The sequence below is a fragment of the Lepisosteus oculatus genome, chromosome 3, assembly GCF_040954835.1.
Source record: "Lepisosteus oculatus isolate fLepOcu1 chromosome 3, fLepOcu1.hap2, whole genome shotgun sequence".
Lineage (NCBI taxonomy): Eukaryota > Metazoa > Chordata > Actinopteri > Semionotiformes > Lepisosteidae > Lepisosteus > Lepisosteus oculatus.
Genome location: NC_090698.1, coordinates 35,851,655 through 35,872,963, shown reverse-complemented (window position 1 = coordinate 35,872,963; position 21,309 = coordinate 35,851,655). Strand labels below are relative to the sequence as shown.

General features: G+C 34.3%; 1 protein-coding gene across 1 annotated transcript in view; it reads right to left on the bottom strand.

The window, feature by feature from the left end:
* The window catches only part of LOC138216034 (BMP-2-inducible protein kinase-like), a 94,161-nt gene that overhangs the window by 38,977 nt on the left and 33,875 nt on the right, over window positions 1-21,309 (bottom strand). The window contains exons 2-3 of the mRNA XM_069187658.1: window positions 14,263-14,381; window positions 12,970-13,075 (exon numbers count right to left, since the gene is read on the bottom strand). Of these exons, the coding sequence (XP_069043759.1) occupies window positions 12,970-13,075; window positions 14,263-14,381 (225 nt within the window). The remainder of the gene's footprint in view (window positions 1-12,969; window positions 13,076-14,262; window positions 14,382-21,309) is intronic.

Sequence of the window (21,309 nt, the reverse complement as noted above, 5' to 3'; positions counted from 1 at the left end):
AAATATAAGTTAAATTGCCTATTTCTTGTTGCTGAAATTTGCATTAAGACAAAATATAGATTTTCTTAACGTGGATGTAAACCTGAAAGAGGTACATTACATTCACAAGCTAAAATAATAAACTAGTTTTATACATGCGGCCGTGTAAAAATATAGCCAAAAGGAATGCTCTGATGGGGATTTGAACTGCGTTCCTCTGAATATTAACCACTTGTCTTAACCACTATGCTGTGTGTACTTTGTATTTTTTATATTTAGCTACAGATGCAGCCATTCAAAATGGGTGGGGTATTTCGCAGTATCACGCAGTATCACGGGGTAAATTGTGTCATTTGACGTCATGTCGGAAAGTATCCGGAATCACCTTGTAAAACCGCCAGGAGGAGCCAATAAAGCTTAACCTCTCATGTACAGCATTTGAGCTTTTAAATTTAAACTGTGTATTACAGCACGTTAATCATCAGTCATTAAAATGTTGGTATATTTTATGAAAGCAAGATTGCTCAGTTGGACAAAAGTACACAACCTACCTTTATCAGAAATATTTATGCATCAAAGCCTTTACTGAAGATATTACTAATAGTATTAATAATGGATGACTTTGGACAAGCTGTATACTCAAAGTATAATTTCTTTAGCACATTTGTACAAGCACTTCGAATCTGTCCAAGCCATACTTTGTCAGGCATTTTGTTTTACTTCAACGGGCATAAAAACTTCCTTGCTTTTAACAGGGCGTTTCATAATTTCTAACTACGAAAATGATTTAAAATGCGACACCTATCATGAAAAGAAAAAAATACACACCAGTATTCCATTTCTCCCTAAACATTGTAAGCTTCGAAGTCTTTAACTAACGTGATACCGGAGTCAACAAGCATACTTTTAGAATTTGATTAAAAGGGAATATAATATGGAATCGCGTATCTCAAGAATTTAATAACGGTATGATTATATCCGTGTACTGGCAAGACTGTGTAGGGCTGTTTCGCCTACCTGAACATGCGAGCTGTCTTGTAGCCTACTGGTCTAGGTGCGTGACTACCAACTGGCAGGTTGTGTGTTCGAATCCAGCTGGTGCTGGACTTTTATTTGAACAAACATTTCTTCGAAAAAATAGGTAAGCGATATTATGGACAATCAATTGACTTTTATATTTCAAAATATCGCACCATGATCGATATTTGCGATATTTTGAACATATCTTCCCTTCTGACAGCGGTTCCTGCTTCTATTGTGTGTGTGTGTGTGCGCAACAGTAAATTTTTATAGAGAAATGGAGGCTGGACAGTATGCGTTACAATATAAACATTTATATTGATTCAAATCGTGTTCTGATTTAAATCGCAAACGCGTGTTTAATTATGTGTTTTTTAATCATGATCAGGCTAATGCATTTCTACATTTTCTGTATGAACCAGCTTAGAGGTTCATACAGAAAGACAGCTTGTGTTTAAATTGAGTGTAAGGTAATTTATGCTTCTAAAGTCATGGTCAGTATTGTTGTACTGTGCTGTACTGTGTCACATTATTTTATAGCGTTTTTATTGCGTTATTAAATCCGGTGGCGCTGTGTTAGTTTCCTGACTCACATTATTTAAACTGCGACACTGATCATTCATCTCTAAATAAACTTTATTTTATATAGCGTTTTAAGCGAATAGGTAATTAGATTGCTCATAAACCTAATCACTTTTTCTACATAAACACAGCGTGATTGCTCTCTGAAAATGCTTTTCCTTTATTTTTAAAGTAGGCTCAGATTTCAACTATAGATCGTATTATTATAAACTTTCTTGGAAACATGTATTTTATGTAAACCATGTTTGCTATTAATTCATTTAGGGCTAAAATACGTTCATTGTCTTCTAATCGAGTCGAGTTGACATTGGAAGCCTGCCACCCCCGGACCGTTAAACCAACGCATTAGCACGTCAAAGCCCATTGAGCCAGTATTGGCTTTAGTATCCCCCCTTCTCCCCTCAATTCAATTCAATACAAGGTGTTTTATTTGCATAACAGATGGGTACAAGCAGTGTTGGGTACTGTATGTATATTGTACCGCTTACGGCAGACAGGCACTGTGTAGGAGCCGACGCACCAGAGCAGCGCCTGCAATTTTTATATTTATAACTTAGTTTTTAAAATTAGTCAAGCAATACGAAGCATCTCCTTTTACTTAGTGCCTGAGCATACTGCAACGCGTGTGAAGCCCATAAACGATATTAATTTTGGAACTTAAACATACAGTATATGGCTGGTCTCGGTACTTTAAAGAAAACATACACACCAGTATTCCATTTCTCCCTAAACATTTTAAGCATCAAAGTCTTTAACTAACGCGATACCGGAGTCAACAAGCATACTTTTAGAATTTGATTAAAAGGGAATATAATATGGAATCACGTATCTCCAGAATTTAAAGACCAGACAATCGCAAACTCGTTTTCAATAAAATTATTTTATTCATTCAGCAGTTTGTGAGAGGGACATCCAGCAGGGAGAGACACACACACCGGTTTTCATTGACAACATTGTTTTTTTTTTCAATTCCTCTTGTCTAACAGGAATGTTTTGTTTGTGGACAGACTGTTAGACAAGAGGAAAAGACTACGAAGCATTTCGTTGATCCGATCACAAATTCTTTTCCAGTCGTACGCAGCAAGGGTTGAGAATCTCCGATTCACCATCGTACTAATGCTTTCCCGGAAATTGGGTTAAAAAAAACAAAAAACATACTAACAACTGTGCCATCCTACTCCTTAATTAATACATTTTATTATTCATAAACAGTTAACATTGTTAGCAAAATATTTTGAATTATATTTAACCCTATTTTTTCTTTAGTTTTGTATTTAACTTATTATATGATAGTCAGACTTAATGTATATTTGAACAATGAAAATATATTTTTACAAGATTTTACATTAAGCACTTAAAATTAATATGGTTAATAATAGTAAACTGTAACATGCTGTAACAAGATCGGTTAAACTGCGAAGAAAATGCTTTCAGAGAAAATGTTTCAACCAAACCTGTTCCCACACACCCCGCCCCCACTACCATTAGAATATACACAAACATTTTAGCGTTTCATTCTGAGCAGAAGACCCTCACACCTGAAGAGTGCTGGCTGTGACGAATTAAACCGGTTTTCCAGGTTTCAATCACAGACCATGTGACATGGGAGTCAGTAAATTACAGTAACACCGTATTTGATAACGCTTTAAAAACGCTACAAAATAATGTGACTTGGCACAGAACAAGTTTACAGCACAGTACAAAGATAAATGCTGACCATGACTTTAGAAGCATAAATTGCCTTACACTCAATTTAAACACAAGCTGTCTTTAGCCCTCTAAGCTGGTTCATACAGAAATGTAGAGATCTAGGCTCAGAACACACAGCTTCATTAGCGAATACATATGCAGGACAACTAGAGAAGACGTTTTACAGAGGATGGATTTTTAGAAACATCCCATCAGACATCCCATCATATTCACAACGTGAAATCTAGAAAATAATATTACGTAACCAAAATCCGCAATATGGAAACAGAACCTGTGTAATTGTTGATAGATGATGTACTCGTAACATTTTTTCAAGACGAACTACAACATTTAAAAAATGACTTGTATGTACTTGATATCTCTAATCAATCCAGTACTTGATATCTCTAAACGGGTCCCAGCACAAAACGAAAGTAAAACGCATACCGTTTCTCGCTTCTTATTGCTCAAAAGTAATTTGACCGTATGAAATGCATAATATAAACCTAGAAACATATATGTGAGCAGTACTTAAGCACTGTAGTAGACATACCTCTCAAATACTGTAAATCAAGTTAGAAATATCTCAAGACCGATTCTGGTCGTAATGAAACCATGCAAGGGAGTTTTTATGTCCGTTGCAGTTCTTTTGCAACATGAATATAATTATATCGTTATTAATTTCTTGAGATACGCGATTCCATATTATATTCCCTTTTAATCAAATTCTAAAAGTATGCTTGTTGACTCCGGTATCACGTTAGTTAAAGACTTCGAAGCTTACAATGTTTAGGGAGAAATGGAATACCGGTGTGTATTTTTTTCTTTAAAGTACCGAGACCAGCCATATACTGTATGTTTATGTTAAGATTTCCCTTCAGTGGTAAAATTAGATATGAATATTCAATACTTAAACGGGCACAGTTAAGACATTAAATATACATATACATATTGTATACAGTACAGTTTGCATACGGTAATATGTTTATGTTACGCGATTAAAAAATAAATAAATAAAACTGGAAGGTCCAGCACCACCATTATGTTTATATGGTTTTTGTTGGTTGGTTGTTATTATGGTTATTAATAATACGATCTATAGTTGAAATCTGAGCCTAAATAAAAAGAAAAAGCAAGTGATTAGGTTTATGAGCAATCGAATTACTTATTCGTTTAAAACGCTATATAAAATAAAGTTTATTATTAATTTGCTGGACAGAGCGGTGAACATTATTATGCATAAGACAAAGATAACGATCCTGATCAGTTTAGAAATCTGTGTATGCTGTAAGGTTTTTACTTCTTAAACTTTTAAAATACATGTTTTGAATAGAAAGAAATCCTCTTCCTGGGTAGTGTGTATAGCACACCAGCACGTCTTTTTTCTCCAATCAGAGGGGTGTCAGATAGTGTCAGCCAATCACCATTCTGCGTTGGGTAGCAACGGGTGACTGTTCTCAGGCGGAAGATGTAAACAGCTTAATGTTCGTGTTAAATAATTTTTTTTAATTCAATTAAACGGGCACAGTTAAGACATTAAATATACATATACATACTGTATACAGTACAGTTTGCATACGGTAATATGTTTATGTTACACGATTAAAAAATAAATAAATAAAAATGAAAAGTCCAGCACCAGCTGGATTCGAACACACAACCTGCCAGTTGGTAGTCACGCACCTAGACCAGTAGGCTACAAGACAGCTTGCATGGTCAGGTAGGCGAAACAGCCCTACACAGTCCTGCCAGTACACGGATATAATCATACCGTTATTAAATTCTTGAGATACGCGATTCCATATTATATTCCCTTTTAATCAAATTCTAAAAGTATGCTTGTTGACTCCGGTATCACGTTAGTTAAAGACTTCGAAGCTTACAATGTTTAGGGAGAAATGGAATACTGGTGTGTATTTTTTTCTTTAAAGTACCAAGACCAGCCATATACTGTATGTTTACGTTCCAAAATTAATAACGTTTATGGCCTTCACACGTGTTACAGTATGCTCCTATTCTTTTTATGCTCAGCTACTAAGATTTCCCTTCAGTGGTAAAATTCAATATCTACAACGGGCACAGTAAAGACGTTTACAGTAAGTCTTTCTACGACAGACCAACGGACCACGAGTGCCCCTGTCGGTCAACCAATCACGTACCGCGGTATCGCGTGTCATCATACCTGCGGTATCTGTACTGCGGTGTCTGTACCGCGCACTTTGAATGGCTGCATCTGTATATTTAGATATTTAGACCCGGCGCGGCACTGAGAGAGCATCTGCATTTATAACTTAGTTTTTAAAATTAGTCAAGCAATATGAAGCATCTCCTTTTACTTTTAGTCCCTTAATTATCATTGAGCATGATACCATCCTTACACAAAGCAGAAACTTCTTGTATTATCTGATGACATACAAGTGGAAAGATTACAGATTTTAATCATCTTTAATTGTGTTACGTTATACGTTTTAGGAACGTTTCATCTATACAAACACCACAAAACTATGCTCGATTGTATTTCTGAATGTTATGTTGCACCTACAGTAGTTCACTATTTTAAATACATCTAATTAAGAAAGTTAGGTGTAAGCACTTTTAAGATCTTTTTTTTGGAACCAGGGAAAATCTGATCATGTTTCTCTATAACAATAATATGTAAAATAAAGTTTTTTATCACCTTTAAAAGTGTCATCTCAAAGCAATACAATAGATGTAAACCACAGATTACAAAGTAAATACCCAGACAAACGCAAACGTGTTTTTAATAAAATGCTTTCATTCGTTCAGCAGAGAGAGCGTAAAACCTGGGCGTAACAGCTGTTCCTTTTTCTGATCACTCGATCTCTGGATACACGTCTCACCTGTCCTGTTTTTTGTTTTCCTAATTTGCTGATTATGCCTGCTGCGATCCACTCCTGCCCTCACACCTAAAGAAGACTATTTTAAATTTCTTTGCGCAGTCCATTGTGCAATTAACCCTTGTATGTGCTGTCCTTAAGGTGATATCACATAAAGGTGATATGTAATATAATGTTTTTTATTATTGTTATAGAGAAACATGATCAGATTCTCCCTGGTTCAGAAAAAAAAGATCTAAAGTATATTAGTTTGTCACTAGTATACTTTTAATACAGTCTTTGCTGTGCTCTTGAGGATCCTTGTGATATTTCGAGCTCTGGTTGAATGTGGCAGTTTAAATAATTTTCGTAGTTAGAAATTATGAAAAGCTCTGTTAAAAAGAAAACGCCTGACAAAGTAGGGCTTGGACAGATTCCAAGTGCATTTTTGCAATTTACGTTGCACTGTGCATTGTGCTGCTGTAATACAGCTTAAAATAATTAAAAGTCTAAACAGTATCAGCTTTATTTATGGGTTGCAATTTAAAAAAAGTAAAAAACCGCACTCATAATGCAATATAGAGCTTTCTGGCAAGAGGAGACACCCAAATTAATAATGTAACATGCCACTGTTTGTGCATGAACAACGTTATACTGCTATTTCCTTAGATACGCGATTAAAAAATTTTTTTTTTTAATCCCCGCCGGAACACATTCCATAAGATAGTGCTTTTATATATCGCCTTTAAAGGTGGCTTCTCAAAACGCTTTACAGGATAAAAACAACAATAACAGCAACAACAACAATATTGTATTTCATTGCACTTTGAAAACCAAGTAATAACTTAACTATATGTGCAAACGTTTTATGATATGTCGCTGTTGTGAATGTCTGTGGAGTGTATCTTATTTGCCTGTCTGTCTTGGCTCTCTCGCTCGCCCTCCCCCCTCTCTCCCTCAATTCGATTCAATTCAAGGTGCTTTATTAGCATGACAGATGGGTACAATCGGTGTTGGGTATTTACTTTGCTTTGAGATTCCACTTTTCAAGGTGATATATAAAATCAAGGCTTTAACTCCGCAATGTATTTAAAAAATAAAAATTATTACAATCTAATCTTTCCACGTTTGATCCCAAGATCCCAAGAAAAATAAATCTAAATGGGGAGAAAGCTATGCTGAAAGTTTATTAAGATACTTAGAAGACAAAGATATCAATTTATGTTGCATTTGTCTGATTGTGAATCAAAAAACACATATATTTAAACCCGTGTTTGCGATTTAAATCAAAACGCGATTTAAACCAATATAAATGTTTATATTGTAACGCCTAGGTGACTATTCATTGTTATTAAAATGACTTGAATTCGATCATGTTATGATATTTAGAAATATAAACTTGTTTGGTGCGAGTGAGGTTTTATTTAATCTCTGACCAAGGGAAACGTTTCATTTTTTCGAAGAAATGTTTGTTAAAAAAAAAGTAATGGTTCCACAGTGGGATTCGATCACAGACCGTGTGACATGGGAGTCAGGAGCCTAACCCACAGCGCCACCGGCAAGGTCACATGCAGAGTGCTGAAAAAGCACTACAGAAACATTATCAACAGACAATGTACAGCGTGTACTATTCTTGTGTTGCGGTACATGAATATAATTATAATGTTATAAATTTCTTTAGATGCGCGATTTCATATTATATTCCCTTGTAATAAAATTCTAAAAGTATGCTTGTTGACTCCAGTATCACTTTAGTTAAAGACTTTGATGCTTAAACTGTTTAGGGAGAAATGGAATACTGGTGTGTATGTTTTCTTTAAAGTACCGAGACCAGCCATATATTGTATGTTTAAGTTCCAAAATTTATATCGTTTATGGCCTTCACACGCGTTACAGTATGCTCCTATTCTTTTTAGGATCAGGTACTAAGATTTCCCTTCAGTGGTAAAATTCCATATATTCAATACTAAAACGGGCACAGTAAAGACGTTTACTGTAAATCTTTCTACGACAGACCAACGGACCACGAGTGCCCCTGTCGGTCAACCTATCGCGTACCGCGGTACCGCGCGTAATCGTGCGTCACAATCCGCGACGCCGTAACCAATTACCTCCAGTACGTGTGTGTACCGCGCACTTGTACACTTGTGTTGTGGTTTTAACGTGCTTATTCTAACTTTATAAAGTTTATATACTGTACTTCATAAAAAGTTCTATAATGTTTATAATGTTCTATCCTTTTTCTAAGAATACGTAGTAAGAACACCACTTGCTGTTATTTGAAAAAAAAAAAGCTGTACTGAGTTAATACCACTTGATAGTAATATTAATATGGAATCATGTAACTAAACAGGTAAAATATCACAAGTGGATGTTTAGGAAACATTTTGACATTTATATATCCTTATAGTTGTAATGGGCAATGGACTGTAATGTAGCACTCTGCACCCAGGAGGTTCAAAGCCCGATCAGAGAATTACTTTCAGTTTGTTTCTTTACTTTGGCGAATATATAAAAATAGTCCACTATTATAGCTTGTTGCGAACATTATGCGTCTTTTTCAGGTTTACATCCAAATTGAGAAAATCTTTGTTTTGTCTTAATCCAAATTTCAGCAGGCAGTAATCAGCCAACAATTTAACTTTAAATTTAAAACTTTAAACAACATATTCTGTAAACTGAAGAGTTAAAGAGGAGACACATTGTATATAGCCTCTTGTTATATTTGTAAAAATGTTCCAATTTATTTAAATGCTATACAGAATATATAATTAATAATATTAATAATGAATTAACATGGACGAGCCTTAATACTGGAGTTACAGAGAAGACACATAGAGACTTGTCTTTTTAGCTTGGAATTGAATCTTTAGAGTGATCCTTTTGGCTATATTTTATTACACAGCCGGATGTGAAAATAGTTTATTATAGCTTGTTGTGAGCGCAATGTGCCTCTTTCAGGTTTACATCCGCATTAAGAACATCTATCTTTTGTCTTAATACAAATTTCAGCAACGAGAAATTGAACTTTAATTTGGATTTTTTTAAAAAAATTCAACATACTGTACTGTAGCAGCTTTGAAACAATACGGTATAATACTGTATATACAGTATACTTATACAGTATATGAACTTACTGCAGTTCATTGCCATGTGTGCTACTATTTCGGTATATCTGGATATGACTTCATGGGATTTGTGTGTGTGTGAGAGTCCCTGAGGCATACCATCCACGTTTCAGAATTATAAAAAATAAACTTTTTATGAGTTTGCACGAGAGAAAAAGGTACCTTTTCAGAAGTCATGTACATCGCAAAGTAGGTGAATGTGACAAACAGCTAATGTTGCTAAAATAATTTAAAATCTGTTTGACTGTACTGTAGCTCTCATTTAATTTAAAAGAATGTCACCTTGCTCTCACAAGAGGCTCACACACTGCACCCTTTTGAATGGATTTTTATTACTTTTATCACCTTTGTCTGTCTGAGACGTGGGGGTGTATCCCTTCCTCAGTTTAACACTTGATATGTCCCCAGAAAACCGATAGGACTAAAACCCGCTATTGATAAAACATCTGCCTTGCAAGATTTCTCAAACTGCTCCAAAGTAAATGCGTAGAGTAAAATGCTCTAAACTAAATGCCATAATGGACACCACAATTACCCATAATACAAACTGTAGTACCAAAATACCTTTAATACAAAGGACCACTACAAACTGAAGCAACCCCAAGTGCAGCACACGTGAACCAAGGAAAAAATATCGGCTCCACAAAACAAATCAAAGATCCTGGACAAGCCCCCAAATGTGCTATGGCAAGTTATGGCAAGGTGAAAATGGGAAGCTGATGTTTTAAACATTTTTAAAGAAAATCAAAAATAAGAAACAATGACTAACTGCCTAACTTAGACATTGCATGACTTTAAAAGCTTAAAATGTAAACAGTAGAACCTCAGTTATATTAGCTATTGTATTTAGATTTACAACAGATACAAATCTAAATTTAGCTTAATCTGATTTTGACAAACCTTAAAGAGCTAATTTTGCTTGAAGAATTTAAAATCGGTCTGCCTGACTGTATTGCAGCTTATGTCATTGAACTGTCCGGACACTTATGGAGATACCCAATCTAAATTTAGGGTCTGCTTCTTTCACAGTTTTGTTATGCGAAATGTTATGCGAAACTCTGAGATCCTGACTGATTTTACTTTATATGTGCCCCATTAAGCTGAAACAAAAAAAGAAGACGTTCTGTAGTTAATCTTCTTGAAATTCATTATATTATTTGTTAATCATTGTTAATAATTATTATTATATTTATAATAAAAACATTAACATCGACACAGGTGCTGCTGCTGTTCATAGGCGCTCATGCCACATGAACTCTGCCACAGGTACCCCTTTGAATTTTTAACACATTTATCACCTTTGTCTGTCCAGGGGTTGGGGACCCCAGTAGCCCGCTATGAGAACATGAATGTGAATTGAACATTTAAATACCCTGATATAACCAGCTAAATACATACATCTATATCAATAAATTCATATTTTGGAAACGTCATGAGTGTTACACAAGGAAGTGAAACGTGACAATTTGTTACAGTTATGATCAGGAGAAAAAAAGTGGTATTTTTTATATCTTTGTGGCTGCTGCAGTTGCACCCTTTGCAATGGCTAGACAGTTAATTTCTTTAGATATTTCTCTCCAAGCTAGTCGAAGAAGTAGGTGACTCAAAGCTCATAGCCCAGTGGGTGAAGCAGCAGCATTTTGCAATAAATAATGAAACGCTCATTTTGTAATCTAAGGCGCTGTGACCGAGGTACATTTTGATAAAGTACAAAATACATGGATTTCCCACAACCAATACTGTAGTGTATTTAAAACCATACAGCATCACGCTGTTTGCATGAGGCATGTCTATGTTCAAGTTTTAAAACTACAATATAGAAAAACATTTTTTTTTAAATAGGACATCTGATTTCTGATTGCCTTAAAGCACAGCAAACAATGACAAGAGAGGGCATCCTACTGAAAATTCCATCCCCATCCCCCAAGCAAAACTGTCTATGTTACATAACACAGCAAGGTGTAACACTCCTATCCTATGCGACAAATAAAATGTTTGTTAAAGAAGCGCAGAGCTGCGTTACATAAATTGGCTGCAATGGAATATGTAAAAGGTAATTCGAAGCTGAAAAGAAAATACTCCATGCGTCTCCTCTATAACTCTTCAGCTTACAGATCATCCAAGGTCATTCATTATTAATATTATTAATAATATCTTCCATATCGCATTAAAAGTGGAACGTTTTTACAAGTGTTAATCCACTATCTATTTTCTAACCAACTAGTCTATTTTCTAACCAACGTATCCAGGAAAGGTAGCAGTCTCAACTACACTATTTGGTTACATTTTTTACGATTTTGACAGACTTCAGAATGCTTCAACTGATGCTTGAACATGTAAAATAATGTGTGCTGAGGGAGTTTAACAAATGAAAGAGAGGTCGTCACACCTCAAAAATAGGCGTTTTAATAAGAAAGCAAAGGTTGTAAAAACAGTGACAGATCACCCTGAACAAAACACAATTTCATAATACAAGCAGTTTGAAATTATTAGGTCTTAGTAATACATTTATATTGTTAATAATTATCAGATACGTTATTATAGTTCAGTTTCAGTGGTCTTTTTAATACTGATTTGTTATTCTCATAATTATAATATATACATTTAGTTTGAAGGTTTCTTGTAAAGGCTTGTCTTTAATTACCTTATTCATTCAAGTTGGGCATTCTGAATTGACTTGAATTAAACCAGTTGAACTAGTTTTAAATCCCACAGTATTCACATTTGACTGTTTATGTTGTTAATATAATTTAACTTTGAACACGTTGTGATTTTTAGAAATACCCAAAAAAATCAATATAGTGTGTCCATAATACTATTTTAGTTTTTTTTTAATTAATTTGTTAAAGGAAAACTCATGCCCTGAACAGGAATCAAACACGGGCTTCCAGCATGCACAGAGAGGCACTGAAGCCATTGTACCAATGTGCCACTCAGAAACTTAAGCTATAACTGAAAAGCAAGATGCAAGATGCAAGATGTTTCCAAAGTAATCAGGAGTGAATGAGTCAAACTGATGCAGACGTTTACAAAGAAAGTGGCTTACAGTTATACTTTGAGCTATATAAATACAGTATATTAGATTTAGATCCTTAAATTAATATCGTTATTAATTTCTTTAGATACGCGATTCCATATTAAATTCCCTATTAAGCGGATTCTAAAAAGCACGTGATTTACAATAGTGAGCGCAAGTATTCATAGAGAAGGTTAAAACATAATAGCTTCTTATTAAGTATATAAACTTAATATAGTCAAAATTTGACCGAGTGAAAGACTTTGATGTATGAAATGCAAAAGAAAGTGGGATACTGTTGTGTATTTTTATTTAAACTACCAGTACCATCCATATACAGTTTGTATATTTATATTCCAAAATTAATATAATTTATGATGTTCAGAGACGTTATGCTCCTGTTGTTTTTATGCTATGCTACCAAAATTTCCTTCTAGTTGTAAAATTTCATATTAAGCAGATTTATACATGCAAAGAGGAGAAATTAAATGAAGCAATCGTTTCACAAACAGGTAATGTACCACAAGTGCCACCTGTCGATCATTTTGGCCAGTGAATGACGTATCGCGGTAGCTTGTAGTTCAACTACTGCAGTACAGGGTTTTATCACACATTTTGAAGGGCTACATGTCTGTCTTCCTTAAAGTATTGGTATTACCAGAGTAATACCACATCAGTGAAGTATGTTACTTGAATGGTCATGTATGGTAGTTCTTACCTTTGCAATACTCCATGAGAATGAGAACCTCCCACACACTATCACCAACTGAGTTTATGGCAGAGTCCAGGTAGCCTACTATATTCTTGTGACCTGAAAGTTCTTTCTACAGAAAACAAAAATGTTTCAGAATTTTAAATTCACTAAATTTCATATTCAAACCTTTATTCACTCACCTTAAAGCAACTGAAAACCATTAAAAAACAGTTCTGGAACATTGTTTGGTCACAATGGACAGAGGATAACAAGCTGTGCAACAAATACATTTGTTGTAGTTTACATTCAATTAGCCAATACACATTAAGCACTGCTGATTGCTAAGGATTACATCTGAAAAAAAAAAACAATGAAAGATTTGATTTGAACATCCTTTGCAAAAAATAATAACAAACAAAAACTAAACTACATTACAAATCTTTTCATTACACAGCTACTACAACTTTCTTAACCAAGGTTTCTTCTGATAAGATTAAAAAAACATTAAAAAAATACATTAAAAATAAGGGAAAAGGTGGCTAAGAATACAATACTTTTTTTTCATATATTTTTTAAATTGTGGTCAGTTTAATTTCATTTTTAAAATTATTAAAGAGTCTTACTGTAGTGTATTGCTCAATTGTTCTCATAAGCAAGACATCCATTTTGATAGCTCAATCACACTCTGTTCATCAATTTACAGTAATAATTTACTGTAATAATTTACAGTAACAAAGGGACAATGGAGTCACCTACAGTGTCATTTTCCTGAACTCTTCATATTCTGTTTTAGGCAACTGACTACCAGCACCTCAAATAATCTGAATAGAGAAGTCAAACACATTAATTGAAACACACAAAGAAAAAAAAAAAAGCTGAAGCAACAAGTGTATTTGAGAACAACAGTATTTGTGAAGCTTAAACCATTTTCCAACTGTTAACTCTTTAATAGTTTCAGCAAAAAACATCTTGTACACAAATGGGCTTCAAAAATTACTGATTTGAAAATGTAATTAACTAAAATGCATTAAATGATTCCTTCTGGCTTACAGTGTGTGTACTCAACAGTACTCACCTCAGGTCCAAGAGTGTTTGTACTTCAATGTGTAAATGCAAATATAAAGATAAGAGAGGCATTTGAAACATAGAGGTATATCAGAATAGCTTATGCAGCACACACATTCAAAATACATTAAAATAAGTGTTTATGATTTTAATAACGTAACGCTGTAGACAATTAAGTAAAATAAAATCAACATTGCTACACAATTTATGCTTAAGATAACTGAATTTTTTAGTACAATCCCTGTCTCTTACCATGATAGTGATTTCCCTCTTGCAGATGTTCAGGTCAGGTAGATTATTGACATACATTCTCTTCAAGGCACATCGCACTCCACCATGAGTCCGGGCCAGGAACACCACTGAGAATCCACCTGCAGCCACCAAAGCAGGCAGAATTTACTAGCTGTGCCTTTTAGTTTAAATGACGCTGTGGCGATGTAAATTACTATCTGAAAAGAACATTATTGGTTATTTCATACCAGCTCAGTCATTTCAAATTTTGCTAGAAAATTAAATTTATCATTTGAAAATCTATGCAGATGTTGGTTCCACTGACTAATGGGCTACATTTGCACAGAAAATGGTTTTACAGCACAGAGAGTTAGCAATGTTTAAAAAACACTCACCTTAAACTAGTTTTTACTGCTACTGAAAGTCTTGTTAAACCAAAAAGCAGTTTACAGCTGTATTGCTATTTTATTTTAGCATATTATAATGTAATAATACCTGGCAAACTGCTTTTAAACACGCTTAACACAATGTTAACACAGCTCAACAAGATACAGTTCATATCATTGTCAAATTATTTAGGCATCAAGATAATTATCAATATATTAGATTAGTTTCATTTATGAATAAGCTAAGGTGGGGTAAAAACTGGCTGGAATGTAGTGAGAAAAAGTTGACATATGGGACTGGGGAGCTTGTGTCTTATTGGTCTGGGCCTCAGGAAAATCAAAATCCTATTGTTTTTGGAAGCTACCTGAAAGCAATTTATTCTGCTTTCATGTACAGATGCAGCCATTCAAAATGCATGGTACAACCACATACTATGCAAAATTACCCACAGTTCACCACGGTGTAATGCGGTACGTGACTTGACTAGCCAAAATTACCAACAGAGGCATTCGTGGTGCATTGGTTGTTAGTGAATCAATTTAATCATTTAATCTCTTTACTGTGCATGTTTTTAATCCACTTAGCATTGAATATTTATATGGAATTTTACAACTAACGGGAAATTTTAGTAGCTGAGCATATAAAGAAGAGGAGCATAATGCGTCTGAAGGTCATAAATGAAATTAATTTAGTAACATAACCATACTATGTAAACTGTATATGGCTGGTATTGGTAGTTTAAATAGAAAATACACACCGATATTCCACTTTCTTCTTAAACATTTTAAGCATCAAAGTCTTTACATGTCTTCTGACCATATTACGTTTATATACTTTATGAAAAGTTATAATGCTTTAACCTTTTCTGCGAATACGCTCGTTATTGGAATAAACAAAATACTTTTAGAATTTCATTAATAGGGAATATTACAGTTTACAGCTTACACAAAGACTCAAACTACAGTATCGAAAAATGAGTGTTATGAAGTTGTGGTGCTCTAGCAGTGCTGTCTTGAGGCTAGCCACCGCCCAGTGATATAACTTTAATATAAACAAGATCTAGTGTCAAGTATAGAATTATAACGATATTCATTTAAGGATCTAAATACTGTATATGTATTTATATAGCTGGTAGTTTTACTGTATTCCACTTTCTTTGTAAATATGTTATATTATTAATAATATCTACAGTGTCGCATTTAGATTGGAATATAAGTGTAAAACGAGGCAATACACAACATATCTCCTCTATAAATTTTCAATTCACAGACCGTCCAAGATAATTTATTATGAATAATATCTTTATTATCACATTAAATTTTTAAAATTAGAACACTTTTCACAGGTGAAAATTCACCTATTTTCTAACCGCTTTATCCAGGACAGGTAACAGTTGCACCCTGCCCCTTCTTCCCTCTGCCTGTCTGATCTCTTTTTAACCGTTTTGTGCCCGAATCACAGCAGTTGAGAAAAGAGACAGAAAAAAGTGAATCCTGTTTTTTTTCTTATGGTCTTTAGCTTAAATGGTCTGTAGGACAGGCTGTGCTCCCACTACCAGTAGGCTGGGCAATTAGACACAAGAAGAGTATTATTGGAGGTTGTGAGGGTCTGGCGGAATTTCTCTGTAAACTTAAGAGTTACACTTAAGAATATTCCACTCAGTGGGCGGTGCATTGTTAACTCAATCACCTGCTAATTTGTTTTACACAACAGGAAGACAGAAGAATGTTATTGCACTGTATCTGTACAAAATGTGTGTTGCGCTAACAAAATTAAAGTGTTTAAAATGTTTAATTAAAAAGTAAAAAAAAACTTACAGCTTATACAAAGATTCTAAGATGATCACAAGGAAGTGTATTGCATGTGTAATAGTCTAACCCCATTACCCCCATTTTGATTTAATTTTAGTTTAATTAAATGCCTTTACTTGATTCACAATCTGACAATGCAATGTAAATCGTTAATCTTTCTCTTCCCTTAATTAACTTTAAGCATAGCTTTCTCACCATTTAGATTTATTTTTCATACCATCGTTAAACAAAGCAGGAGCATATTGTACTTCCTCATGGGAATGCATGTGGAAAGATTAGATTGTAATAGTTTTTTAATAAATTTTAGAAAAGTGTCATCTATACAAAAAATATGTATTTATTTTATAACCACTTGATAGTTACATTAATAGAGATAAGTATTCAAGTTGTATACTGTTTAGACTTTTAATCATTTTAAACTATTACAGTTTGAGGTGTATTTATTTAGCTGGTAGTATTACTGTATTAAATATATATATTAATATGAATATAGTTAGCCCTTACCTGAATTAAAACAGGACATAAAGAAAGGGTTTCAGAAATTAAAAAAAGCTTTATTTCTGTGCCTACAGTCTGGGTAACTGGAGTGAAGGCCGTGAAAACATTTGTTAGTCTGTCTGTAGGGGGAAGGGGGACTGTCTTTAATTGGAAGGTTTGCCTATTCTACTCTGAGAATGTAGAGGGGGAGGAAAAGTGCCCACAGTTATTTTTTCACTGACAAAGCTATGTTGTGTTATCAAAAACTATAGTATTCTTAACAGCTGTTCAATCGGTTTAATTCAAAACACTTTATTCAGTGGGGCAATTTAACAGACACCTCAAGCCTTAAAATGTAATCGTATATATTGTAATTAGAATCAAGAATAACAAAGCAGTATTAAAAATACCACTGAAACAGTAATAATGCGTCTTGTCATTCTTAACAGTATTAAGCTAATAATAATTTCAAACTTCTTGTAACTTTTTCAGAATCATTTTTTTCTTCGGTTGTCAACCACGGTAAGGTTATCTTGAAGTTCAAAAACGATTTTGGCACGCCTGTAGCATTTTCGGGAGACCTCCTAGAGTTACGAGACCACTTGCTCTATGTTCAGGTAGATTGCCAAGCGAAAAGGATTTGGTAATCACTTAACTTTGAACATTTTGTTATATTTAGAAATTCCAACAAATTCAATATAGTGTTGATAATATTTATTATTGTTTCTCGGACGTGTTCTGAACTGTGTAAACTTTGTACATAGTGCCCCTTTAAAAAAAAGTCCTGGGCAGGACGGGAGTAGTAGTGGTCAGGGCGGGGACTAGGAAAGCCGCTGACTAGTGCAGCTGACCCATTGCAAAACAGGCGTACCCATTGTAAAAATGTTTCCAAAATAACCACATGTAAGACTTTGATGCTTAAAATGTTTAGGAAGAAAGTGGTGTACTGGTGTGTATTTTTTCTTTAAACTAGGAATACCAGCCACATACAGTTTGTAATGCAAGGAATTCTATATTTATGTCTTTATTTAGTGGTTACATTAGTGACAAAGGCTAAACTTTCAGCTTCAGTAACGCATACGCCGTACGGCCGACATTACATGCATGTTTGTAATGAAAATAGAGTGTCAATAATATTTATTGTCAGTAATAATATCAGTAGCAGTTTTTCAAAGAAATGTTTACTACATCATTAAAATATTTATGATAAAGGTGGTAGGTTGTGTACTTTTGTCCAACTGAGCAATCTTGCTTTTATTAAATATATCGACTTTTTAACATTTACTGATTAACATTATGTAATACAGCATTTAAAATTATTAAAAGTCTAAAAATACAACTTAAATTCTTATTTGGAAAAAGACTGTCCTTCAGATTTGAAACCATGCGTTTTCTGGGGACAGCTCAAATGCTGTACATGAGAGATTAAGCTTTATTAGCTCCACCTGGCAGTGATTCTGGATACTATTATCATAACTGCGGTATTATATGGTATAATGTATTGTAATGTGACACGCCCAACATGTTTTACCGCAGCGTACCCCACTTGTTTTGAATGGCTGCATCTGTATCTGGCATATTATCTGTCTACTCCCCACCTTGCAACCTTTGTCCATCTGACTCTGTTCTTCTAGCTGTCCTCAAGAACATCTACATTCTATGGGTGACAGGACCTTCTCTAGCAGCACCCCAGAGCTCTGGATTTGTATCCTCAAGTGATATCAGAGTCACCCAACCTGAGTGCATTTAAATCTAACCTCAAAACCTTTCTTTTCAGAAGACTTATCCAAAACGTTGTGTTTTCTCTCTTCTCTTTTCAGCATGGAATAAAGCTATTACTTGTTCCTTTGCAGACTACACATGCTGACACAGCTACCCACCTTACTTATTTAGTGTCTGTCTCTGCTTCATTTTTTAAGTTTTGGTATCACTTCTAACTGCTTGTCTTTCTTATATGTATTAACTTTGTAATCTGTGGTCCTTAAAACTGTTTTTACACCTACTGTATTGCTTTGAGATGCTACTTTTAAAGGTGCAATGTAAAATAAAGTTTTTTATTGTTACAGAGAAACATGACCAGATTTTCCCTGGTTCAGAAAAAAAGATCTAAAGTATACTAGTTTGTATACTCTTCACACACCCTCTTTGCTAAATGGCTTTGCATACTAATCTGATCAATCTAACTACCTATTTTCTGTACTTTCTCTATCCTGCTAGATTTATAATTATTCTGAAAGTCTTATTATTGAAATGAGTCATTTAAAAATACCTGTTTTCACTGTTAACATTTTGCAGCAACTCTGTGACAAAAGATACACTTAGCTCAACCTGAGAGTTTATTCCTGCTACCAACATTGAATAAAAAACTCTTTAGATTTCTACATTTCTTTGTTTATATTGTGGTTTCATTAGTGACAAAGGCTAAACTTTCTTTGAAAAATGTCTTTTATGTGTAGCAAAAAACTGACTTGCTTTAACAGAATATACTTACAAATAGTTTTGCCTGGCAATCTACCTCAATGCCCAACTATCTGAGAAGCCCTCCATGAAACAATGTTTGCTAGTAATTCATATGAAGTTCTCTGGCAGAATTGCTGTGTTTTTATATGTGCTAATTTTCTGGATCTATCCCATCAAACCTTCATACTCTACCTGCCAGAAATGCACCTGATTATTCAAGCCCCTCATTATCTGCCAAATCTATTTCATGTTGGCATGTTCTTTGTAACACACACCTTTTTGTGATTTTTTTTTTTACATCTAAGCTTTTGCAAATATTCCTGCATCCCTCTTCTGCACTATATCTAGTCATAGCTTTTTTTCTGTTTGCTTATTTCAAAGTAACACCTGATCCATTTCTAAAACTTTTTGCTCATGTTTATTTTTGTATTTTTACATTTATTTACACCTCTAGCACTTTAACATCCTAAATTTTCATTTGCCTTAATCTGTAAACTGAATTTTAGTTTTAGCCTTAAAAAGCTTAAGTTTTCTCTTTCTTTTGTTTCTTGTCCTACAACTGTTATTGTTACTAACCTATTTAACCCCCATAAACCCAACAAGCCTGTCTATTCCAATTAACAAACACAGCAGGACATAACCCCCCCACCCTTAATAACAAACATTTGTTAAAATGAAGTAGGTGGTTCACAAAATAAACTCTGCTATAACACTTCAGCTTACAGAAAAATTCAACAATGTAACATAACTGACCAGCAAATAAGACCACGGTTAAGTTAGGGCCTGTATTCAAAGTGCTCTCTTCTAGACTGGAGGGGAGCTGGTACTCCATCCCTTTGTTAACACCAGTGTTTTAAAGTAATTTTTCATGTTACAATATTTTAAAGGAAAATATATTGAAAAAATATTTACTGGTGACTACGGTATTGTAGGTATTGTGTTTTTGTATATTGGGGTATTTATTATTTAAAATGTGAAAAGGGGTAAGGTATCTTGAAGTTAATTGTGGGAGGTTACAGGAGTTGGAGCCTACACAATAAGAGGCAGAGGCTGAGTTCTGCTGAGCTTGTTGTTACAATATCTGGTGCCTTATAAATAAATTAAGACTTTTCTGATTGTGGATTGGTTTAATTTGGTATCTTATAAGAATTGAGTCCAGGTGACTGCAGAGGGAATAGCCAGCCTGCGACATCATCTCGATGCCTTGCAATAACATACTGGAAACACAAGAAATCTGGTCCGAAAAAAGGCAAAACATCTGGAAGAAAAAATGACTGAACAGCATAAAAATCATACAATTTGTATATAAGTCTGGTCTTTCGGTTCTCCAGTTATTGACACAAATTCTTCTAAAATAAATGTATCATACCCGTCATTGATGTCCTCTTCTACATTACATTCAAACACACAAAGTAATGTCTTAATCAAAGCCAACACTTTTGGAACTTTATTTTTTACCTTTTTAACATAAGGCAATCAGCAAATAAAGACATGTTATATCTATTTTTTCTTAGGGCACAAAGAAACAGGCTTTGAGTTTAGATCAGATGTCACAGTAGATGTCGGAACTGTTCAGTTGTTATTTCCTTGAGCGGAGGGTCAGACAAAAATAGTCAACTCATTCTTGTGTGGACACAAAAAACTCATCTGCTAGTACGGCTGCTTGTGAGAGCTAGGTAACTGTCAGTGCATTCAAATAAATTACAATATGGTCAGACAGACAATTTTTATATTCTTCAAGCAAAAATAGCTGTTTAAGTTTGTCAAAATCATTTACTTTGCAGTACAATGAACCCCTTTCACTAATGCTAACTCAACAAAGGTTTGATGTACAGATTTTTTTATAATTTCAAAACCTTTGATGGCATGCCTCAGGGACAAATCCGAGTATAATCAAAAGAAAACCCCAGCTAGGGACACTGTGATCTCACAT